This window comes from Alexandromys fortis, unplaced genomic scaffold, assembly GCF_014885135.2.
Source record: "Alexandromys fortis isolate MF-2015 unplaced genomic scaffold, M_Fortis_MF-2015_v1.1 scaffold_57, whole genome shotgun sequence".
Taxonomy (NCBI): Eukaryota; Metazoa; Chordata; class Mammalia; order Rodentia; family Cricetidae; genus Alexandromys; species Alexandromys fortis.
In genome coordinates, this window is record NW_026067941.1 from 6,446,623 (window position 1) to 6,457,106 (window position 10,484).

At 37.2% G+C, this 10,484-nt stretch overlaps 1 protein-coding gene across 4 annotated transcripts in view; it reads left to right on the forward strand.

The window, feature by feature from the left end:
• Window positions 1-10,484, forward strand: part of Trim24 (tripartite motif containing 24) — a 104,751-nt gene that overhangs the window by 23,513 nt on the left and 70,754 nt on the right. For all 4 annotated transcript variants that reach the window (XM_050147903.1, XM_050147902.1, XM_050147905.1 and 1 more), the window contains exon 2: window positions 9,742-9,860. In XM_050147903.1, the coding sequence (XP_050003860.1) occupies window positions 9,742-9,860 (119 nt within the window). The remainder of the gene's footprint in view (window positions 1-9,741; window positions 9,861-10,484) is intronic.

Genomic DNA, 10,484 nt, shown 5'->3' on the forward strand with positions numbered 1-10,484 from the left:
ATATTGTGGTAATTGGAATTAGGGTCTCCTTTTGCTGGTTCTTAGTTTCAAATAGATTAAAAAAAAAATTGAACAGTCTCAGAAGGGAACTCATAGCAGGCAAGCCAGCAGCTGCTGGGAGGAGATGGATAAGAGCAGGGAAGTTGTGCTCTTTAAGGTAGGAAGGACAGAGATGGAGCACTACAAGAAACTGCATGACTGTGGGGTGGTGGTATTGGTGCCATGAGAATGCCAGGTGTCGGATCAAGCAAGCTTGGGAATTTGTTCAGTGTGGGAAAAGAAGAATGTCTATTTTTCCTTAAGAACTCATTAGACATCTTTAGTGAAATGGTCCACATGAGATAGTTACAACCATGCTAATTAAGCCAGTAAGAGTGTAATCCTTTAATAATGGCCAGACCAATAGTAGGCTAATACCTCCAAAATGTCTCTAGGTACCTCAGCTCAGGAATACACCATTTTTAAAGACAAAAACCACAATGACCTCAGTGTTCTCTCTGAGAGGGGTTGGAATGACCTAGTAACATCTATCTTTTTGCAGAGCTAAGCAGTATTTTCCAGACACAACCCAAATTTTTGATTTGCACTTCCTCTAGTTAATTTTAGTTTTTGCTTTCACAGACATTATTTTGGTTAATGCATCTGGACCATGGTCAGGGTCATAGATAGTCTCAAAACACTGCCAAGGAGTATGTGGTTATTGAGGTAGGGGTGGAAGGTCAGAAGTGTCCAGGCAGACACAGCATTAGGACAAGACACCATTACCTTAGTCAGTTCACTTATCAGCAAAGACCTATAAACAATTACATCTAGGGAAGGGCCTCTGAGATCTAAGTACTTTATCACATTTAAAAAATTATACTTACTTTTGTTTTGTAAGCCAACACATGCATATAGAGGTCAAGGGATACCTGTGAGTTCTCTCCTACCATGTGGATTCAGGGGATCAAACACAGGTCATTGGGCTTGGTAGCGAGTGCCTTTATATCACTGGGAAGGATGACCCCCCTCCCACTTTACAAAAAACATTTCCATATGCATCAGCATTCTTGAGACTTGTTCTTCTGTGATTGATAGGCCTATTTGGATTACTCTTTTTTTGTTTTTTAACAAGCTGACAGCAGATGACCTGGTCCTCTTACTCTTAGACTCTTTCTTCCCCCTCTTCTCAAGTGTTCTCTGAGTCTTAGTTGTAAGGATTGTGTTAAAGTTATATCAATTGGTGTTGAACCCATTTGGGTTTCCTTAAAGGAAGAGGTACTTGTATGTCTTTGTAGACTCTTGGACAGTTTAAAAGTGCCATGTTTCCATCTCACAAAGAGTTCAGATTCTAGTCTCTCTTCTCTGTCTCCTCTTGCCCTCACCCCCAGTCCCCAACAAGGTTTCAACTATGTTACCCTGGCTAACCTTGAACTCACCAAGATCTCTGACCTACCAAATGACTGTTTTGAGAAAATGTTAAAGCTTTAATGATTATAGCCATTAAAATCTACTATACCAAGAAAACTCTTTTTACCTTTTGGCCAGCAATCTAAAAGTTTATCTACATACTCTCAGACTTTGTGAAAATAGATAGCATGCATTTATAATGAGGGTACGTTTGACAGGTTTTGAAATGTTGGTGATCCTTTTATCTTTTGACCCATAAACCTACTTCTAGGAGTCTATTTTAAAAACTCTTCTGCCATGAGTCTAAAGCGATATGTAGACAGTTATTCTCATCTGTAATCAAAAGATTAAAAGTAAGCCGTTAGAGGAGATATATGCTGTATAACCCAGATACAATTACCCAGTGTGAGTGTGTGGGAAGGGGCTAACAAAACTGATAGGAAATGAACCACCATAATATATTAAGTGAACAGGAGCAAGCTGCAATGTAGTGTATACAGTAGGTAGTTACCTTTTGTGTAAGAAATACTTTTGCAAAACAGAAAAAAATAGGTATTAGATAAACTAGAAAATGTCTAAGAAATGGTTTAATAAACCAATTATGAAAATAGTTACTCAGCCGGGCGATGGTGGCGCACGCCTTTAATCCCAGCACTCAGGAGGCAGAGGCAGGCAGATCTCTGTGAGTTCGAGACCAGCCTGGTCTACAGAGCTAGTTCCAGGACAGGTTACAAAGCCACAGAGAAACCCTGTCTCGAAAAACAAAAAAACAAAAAAACAAAAAAAAAAAAAAAAAAGAAAGAAAGAAAGAAAGTAGTTACTCAAAGAGAAGTAGGTAAGGTAGTGTTGGATTGGTTTTTTTTTTTTCCTGTTTTTTTGTTTTTTTCATCTTTGTTCTTTTGGGGGGAAGGGCCTGCCACCCAGCTCCCAAATAAGTACATACACATGGAGGGTTATTCTTTCTTAGGAATGCCCTGCCTTAGCTTGGCTTATTTCTTGCTAGCTTTTAACATAGATTATCTTATCTACCTTTTGCCTCTGGGCCTTTTCCTTTTCTTACTTCTGTACATCTTACTTTCATTCTTACTCCATGACTGACTGAGTGGCTGGTCCCTTTTGTCCTCCTCTCCTTTTCTTCTCTTCCCAGATCTCCTTTTTATTCTGTCTGCCTGCCAGCCCTGCCTAGCTAGTTATTGGCCATTCAGGTGTTCTAGACAGGCAAAGTAACACAGCCTCAGAGTTAAACAAATGCAACGTAAAATAATGCAGCGCATCTTTGTATTATTAAACAAATGTTCTACAGCATAAACAAATGTAACATGAAAAAGTAAAGGCTAAAGATCTCCTGAGTAAATTGGGAGCATGGGGACCTTGGGAGAAGGTTGAAGGGGAGGGGAGAAGCAGGGAGGGGAGCAGAGAAAAATGTAGAGCGCAATAAAAATCAATTTAAAAAGTTCTAAAAGTAGATGATTTTAGTAACCTTAAAGTTTGTTAGGTTGGTAACCTATCATTGGACTTTATTACCAAGTATGTTATATCAAGACTTGCGTAACACAGTAATTTTCAAGTAGTACATTTTATACATCTGCTTAATATATCTGCTTAGTTTAGGATCTCTCCTCCTTGTTTTGTTTTTTTTTTTCTTTCTTTTCCTTGCATGTGTGTGTATATGTGTGAGGCTGTTTCTTGTAGCCTAGGCTAGCCTTGAAATCTAGATCCTCCTGTCTATACCTCCTGTTTGCTGGGATTATAGGTACATGCCATATGCCAGCCTTACTGGGCAATTTTTTTTTTTTTTTTTTTGTGGTGGTGGTGGTAGTTGAGGGGCTATAGCTTTATCTTGTCTTCTCACGCCCTTTGTTGTAGCTAAGAGGCTTGTCTTTCTTCCTTTCTTTCATGATAACTCATTTCTCTCTGTCTTTGTTTCAGTTTTAGCATATTAAATCTATTTATTCTGCTTTATATTCACTCATCTTGGAAACTTTTCAGAATTTTTCTTTTCTATAAAATTCTTGCCCATTATATTTCATTTTGAAATTCTGATTAAAATTTGTTCTCTGTTCTATGTGTATATGTTCTCCTTCATTGTTTCCATTACTTTTAAGTGTGTGTGTGTGTCAGGGTATTTTTTTGCTCACATGAGTACAGTGTCTATGGAGACCAGAAGAGGGCGTTGAATCCTTGGAGCTGAAGTTGCAGGTAGTTGTGCTCTGAAATCAGTTCCCCTTGAAGAGCAAGTAGTACATGCTCTCACCCATGACTCATTTCTCCAGCCCCAAACTGTTTGCATTTCTGAATGGACTTGAATACCACCTGTCTATCTAGATTGCTGAACTGTTTCATAAAGTTAGGGAGATAAATAGTGTTAAGTCCTTCAAATATATGTTTTAAATCATTGTTTAGATTGAAACATTATTCATTTAAAAATTATTCTTTAACCAGGAACTGGAAGATAAAAGTTGCTCTTTGTGGGAACCAAACCCAGGTCCTATGGAAGAGGAGCCAATGCTTTTAACCACCGAGCCATCTCTCCAGACCTGTTTTTAGTTTTTTTCAAAACATGTTTTATTGTTCAGCATATATTACATCTTGATGACATCCCTTTTGCACTTAAGTATAGACAATTCTGGTATTAAATGTCATTTTATCAAGTTACTTGGCACCTCGAGTCTTTTGATTTTTCAAGATAGGGTTTCTCTGTAGCTTTGGAGCCTGTCCTGGAACTAGCTCTTGTAGACCAGGCTGGTCTCGAACTCACAGAGATCCGCCCACCTCTGCCTCCCGATTGCTGGGATTAAAGGCGTGTGCCACCATTGCCCGGCCGGCACCTCAAGTCTTGTTACTGATTTTCTGCTCACTACTCTGTTGATTATTGAGAGGAGGGTTGAAATCTCCAACTATAATGCAAATTCATCTTTATATTTCTATGTCTATTTTTTCAATGTATTATGTTCTGTTAGGTGCTTTGTGTATTAAGATTGTAGATTCATGAAGAATTGACCCCTTTATGATTAGGCAATGTTTTCTGATGATAATCCTTGTATAGTCAGTCTGCTTTCTCTAGGTTTTTTGTTTTTTGAAGCCTGTTTACTATTTTCACCTGCTACATTTTCTGCTTACTTAGTCCAGTGAGACAGAACATATATACAAGTCACGTGATGGAAGTTTATTACTCAAAGTAGACATCAAAAGGACAAGGAGAAGCTAAGTATCCATTGCCAACCAGACCTTCAAGGCCTAGGAAAGCTGTCTAAGGCAGATGAAGTCCTGTTTGTGTACTGCAAGTGAGGAGCTACAGAAAGCAAGCAGCTACCCTAGGTTATATAACCCAGTGGCAACAATATTCATTAGGTTTAAAGCACTGAAGGCTATCCTGTTTCCAAGACAACAGGGACAGTGATCTGGCTGTTCCAGTCAACTCTTCATTTCAAGATACTGTATCCCTAATACACTAAGAACTACAAATGAGAAAGAAATGCCTCTGTCCAAGTTCACCTGAATAGCTAACTCTCCTGAACAGATGTCTAAATGTATCTCTATTGTACATTTGTGTGTGTGCGTGCATGCGTGGTTAAAAGTAGGTTTCTGGGCTAATGGTATGTAACTTAGTAGCAGAGCACTTGGATGGCATGTGTGAGGCCCTGGATTCAATCCCCAGCATCTTAAAATAATATAGGAGAGATCCAGCAATGAGCACTTGCTGCTCTGGCAGTTCTCAGCGCCCATCCGCGGCTCAGAACCATCTGCAGCTGCAGTTCCACAGAATCCTATACCCTCTTCTGGCCTCTGCATGTCCTTTACACATGTGATGCACATATGTACATCTGGGCAAAGTACTCATACACATAAAAACTTGATTTTTTTAATGTATGCTTCTGTAGATATTATTTGAGTCTTTTGATAGACAGGGACTACATAATTCATTCAGTTAACAGATGGACTGCAATGATGATACCATAAGATTGTATTACAGTAATTTTATAGCCATCTTAGTTATTAGTTACTCTAAATATATTCTTGTGTGGTTAACAGCATGAAGTAGTTGCCTAATAATACATTTCTTACCATATCCTCATCACTGTCACGTGATCTTTCCTTGAAGAGGAGTAATCTTGATAGCAAGCCGTTAATGTATGATGGACCAAGTACAGATCACTAATTTGTAGTTTATACAGTAGCTCCTTTTTCTCTATAGATATTGGAGTTTGTATTTCTTGAATAGGGATGATCTGTCTCTGATCATTCTCATGTCATGTGATCTGGTCCTTGTAACTAGACCTTACAATCCTCATCTCTTTTATAGAAATGAGCAAAATATGTTAACCATTCATGACATAGAAAGTAAAGTTATAAACTTTGCATTAAGCTTATATTTAGAGCTAAGTGAGACAGCAAGTCATACATCTCAGAATCCAGAAGCTTAAATCATTTATAAGAAAAAAATGAAAGTTGATTGTAAATACACTTCCTTATGAGTTACTTACAGCAGTCATCAGTCATGTTTTATGACCTATAACATGCTTTGTAATTCTAGTAAGCACAGAAACTTTAAATGGACAAAAAACAGAAAAACGTTTGCATTGTTTTGTTTTAGAATGTAGAAAAAATAGTTAGTTCCAATTTAACAAGTACTTTCTCGTTTAGTTTTTTTTAAATATATTCTACATTCTTAGTGTTAGATGTTAGTAAAGAGTTCTTTATGATTTCTCTAAAATGATGACACCTTCCTTGACTGTGATTTTTTTAAAAATGTCTCCTTAAAAATAAGCTGTTTTCCCCACCTTTCTAGGTGTGTCTAATAGACTTACTTTAGCCCAACACTAACTATATTTACTGTATGATATAAAATGTCTTAGTTTTTTGTTAGTTTTGTTTGCTTAGTTTTGCACCCAGGAGCTTTTGGCATCTGTCTGTTTAAATACTTACCTATCAGGCAGGATTCGAATCACAAATTTCCCATTTAGAGTGTGTGACCATGAATAAGTTATAGTAACACTAAATGCACTAGAATTGATATAGTTAAGGGCTCTTCCAGGACCAAGTAAGAGCTCACACAGAAGGCTGGCCTCTTTTCTTGGGACTCAGAAGCTCTTCATTTACTTCAGGAAAGAACTGATTGTCTTTGAAAGGCTCTGCTTTCTTTCTAGACTTAACCACTATCAGTATTTTTTTTTTGTTAATCATTATCACTTGAGTTTTTCCTCCTAGTTTTATTAGTCCTACATACTTAAAATTTTTCGTTTTGATTCTACTGATTTGCTGGTTCCATTTGTGTTTATTTTGCTCCTGTCTAGCCGTCTAACTATTTGAATGTGGTACACAGTAACTTGTGTAGACCTTTAGACTATATAAAAGAAGGCCTTTATTCATTGTTCTGTGGTTCTAACCTCTTTCTAACATGTGCACCATTGTGAGGACCAGTTTCCAATATCGCTGTTTTCAAGTCTTTACAGTCTTCAGGGATAATTCTATTCTTAGCTGTCCATGAATTTAATATCTTTCACAAAGGGTGAGTGTACTAATAACTGCTTCCTTAAATTTCTTTAAATCTAATATTTCTATAGTATTTCTTTTAACTTCCTTATAACCTTGTGTGTGCCTATTGTCTGCTGGTCCTTCTTGTATAGTACCTAAATAAACTAAGGTTAGTTTTCTAACAACCTTGGGCCTCCCCTTTTCAGTTTTACCATGAAGTGGCATGGTAGGTTCTTATTAAATTCCTCTGTGAGTATTCTTATTTTTATTTATAAGTCTTTCTGAGGTATGTATGTTAGCAATCCACTTTTCATATTTAAAACAAAACCCACTGACTTAAGGATAAAATATGAATTACCTGATAGTAATTATAATTGGTAGTATATCAATCTCAGTTAAATTATCTTTTCATTTTCTGCTTCTGTTTTCAAGTCATCTAAAGGCCTTAATGCCTTGTATTATATTACTTATCCATCCTTAATGTGGGAAAGATTTTTCCTTTTAATATTATTAACTCTCTCCTTGAGGATTTCCCAGGTGTCTTGTCAGATCTGATGTCTTCTCAGTTTGTTTGTAGTTGGTATGATAACTGTCTGTGTGGTCTTGCCATACGTTTGAGTGCCAAATGTTGTTTTTGACTAAAGCTTAATTGTTCCATTTTACATTGGTAAAGACTTGGGAACTAGATACAAGGGTGAAAGCCTGCTAGCTCAGAGAGGCAGAGAAAGCACCCAGCTGACCTTCCTCTTCAGTGAAAGAAGCTACCTTTCTCCTGCCACCTCAAACTGAATGTCCCTCCCTTCTACTTCCTGTGCATCTCTTTATACATCTTATAACTCCCTTTTACTCTCTGTTTTTTTTTTCTTTGCTCACTTACTGTCAACTGGTTGATTGCTCTTCCTCTTGAGCTGTGGTTGACTTTTTAATTCTGTTTACAATTTTCAAGCAGAAAGCTCTTGGATTAAAGGTGTGTGCTAGGGTTGAGCCACACCACAACTAGAAATAGGGTTTTCCAGTAAATAACAATCTCAGAGATCACTGTGTGAGATCCTGCAACAAGTAGCCATCCCAGCAATTTGTAGAGTTCTTGTGTTTTTTTTTTTTTTCTAATTTCTAGTGCCACGTTAATTATACATAGATGTTTCTGGTATGCATATTCAGTTCTGGTTTTGCTTATTTTTACAAAAATACCGTATTATAAACTTACTATATTTATATTGTTTCCCCCTCCCTTTCCTCCCTCTAATCTCTCCTATGTATTTCCCCCAAACTCACTCTGGAAACCATGTGCACTGGCGCGCACCCCCCCTCCCCCCCACACACACACTATGCCTAAATATACAAATATACCTGCTAAGTCCATTTAGTATTACTTGTATGATTTCAGTGCCGACCACTTGGAATTAGGTAACCATTTAGGTGCATCATCCCCAGGGAAAAACTATTTCTCCTGTCTCGAGCATGCCTTAGTTGCTTATCTGTATTTCTTTGTAGGCGTGTCCCTATGAGATTTCCCCCTTCCATGTTAGCATGCCTAGTGTTGTACTATTCTACTTTAGGTCTTGTTTAGTCAGTCATAATTGTTTCCTTTGTCATTTCTAGGAGTCACATTCTCACAGCCAATTTTCTGGTTCTTTAGGTCATACACTCTCTTTGCTCTTCCACAGTGTTTCCTGAGTCTTGGCTGGGCACCCCATGTTCACCTGTTCTCGGAATTTTAACCAGTTGTGGTTTTCTGTCTCCCATGTGTTGTAAAGAGAAATTTTTGGATGGGCGTTAAGAGCTATACTTATCTGTAGGTGTTAGGATAAATATTTAGAGTGCAGTTAGGAATCATGCTGATTTAATAAAGTGATGGTGATAGGCTCTCCTCTAAGGTCCAGGGCCTCATCTCACCCTAGATAGTTGGATAGGTTTCCAATACCAGGCACTATTTCCCTCCTGGTCTTGTGTCCAAGTACATGGTGTCTTCAGCAAGAGGGACTGATCTTCAAGCTCTGTACTGGAGCAAGGGCAACAGGAATACCATGTATTATTTGGTAAGTGTCTTAGAAGACTCCCCTTACCGACAACTCAAACTGGGTTCTCATGTCTAGTACTAGTCTTGTTAGGTAGCCCGTGGCTCTGGTGGAGGAGCATAGTCAATTTAAATAGTGTGTGTGTGTGTGTGTGTGTAGATTTTTTTATGTGCTTCAGTTGAGCGTCAGACATAGAATCTCAGATGTATGGATCTCAGATGGATTTTGTTTTTTTGTGCTGCCAGCTAAGCTTGTAGGGGAAATTTCACATCCAAACCATAAGTATCTGAATATTTTGGAGATTCTTTAAGTCTCTCTTAGATCAGTGCATTATATGTATTACATGTATCCATGAAATAGGACATTTTCCTCATAGAAGCAGTTTGTATCTGTTCAAGGAAAACACAAAATAATGTTTCTTAATTGTTTGTGGGAGCTTTAAACAGAGATGATTGTAATTCTTCAGAAATTCTGATTCTGTAGGTGTGGAGAGACCCAGAATCCTTGTTCTGTAGAAAACATATGTGACATTGGGTACAGGGATGACCCATCGAGACCTTATCTCAAATACACTGTTTGAAAAACAGTAAGAGAGGAAGTTGCTGATCTGTAAACACAAAAGCCATTGGCCATGCCAGTTAAAATTAAAAGGGCTTATCAACTTTTAAGCGCAGTTAGTTAATATATATACTATATATGTTTCATGTATATATGTTTGTACATATATACATATATAAATTATGAATTTAGAAAATATGGAGTATAAAATATTAGTAACAAAACCTTGTCCAATTACAGTTTAGATGAGATGTGGCAATCTCAGTATATTAAATTTCAAATTCAATTTTGTCTTTCCCAGTTGGAGTCATTCGATGCCCAGTTTGCAGTCAAGAATGTGCTGAGAGACATATTATAGACAACTTTTTTGTGAAGGACACCACTGAGGTTCCCAGTAGTACAGTAGAAAAGTCTAATCAGGTAAGTGTCGATTCAAGCCTTCACTACCTATGATGAAGCAGCTTAAATGATATAGGAGAGTATTTTAAAAGCCAAATTTTAGAACTTAATATACAAAATTATATTTTTTATGTGTATAAATAATAGTGAATGGTTGAGTTTAGGAATAAAATATTGCCAACATAAAAGCCCATGATTTTTCATCATATTCCTTATTATTTATTTATTTAGTGTGTAGTGTTCTACCTGCATGTATGCCTGCTCACCAGAAGAGAGCATCCGATCTCATTACATAGGTTGTGAGCCTCCATGTGGGTGCTGCAAACCGAACTCAGTACCTCTGGAAGAGCAGTCAGTGCTCTCAACCGCTGAGCCATCTCTCCAACCCCCCATCCTATTTCTTTATGCTATGGGAAAACATAATGCTATAATTAGGATTATTTAATTTTTTTGTACTGAGTTAACTGGGTTTTGAAATTGTTACTTTAGTTTTCTTTTTAAAATGAATATTTTCAATGTATGTTTGTAGGTAAATATAGATAAAATATATAATTTGCCTTGAAACTTTGCATTATTGGAGAGACATTTTTAATCAGTTTGTATGGAATTTCAAGTTACAAAGTCATTGAAATATAATATATAAGA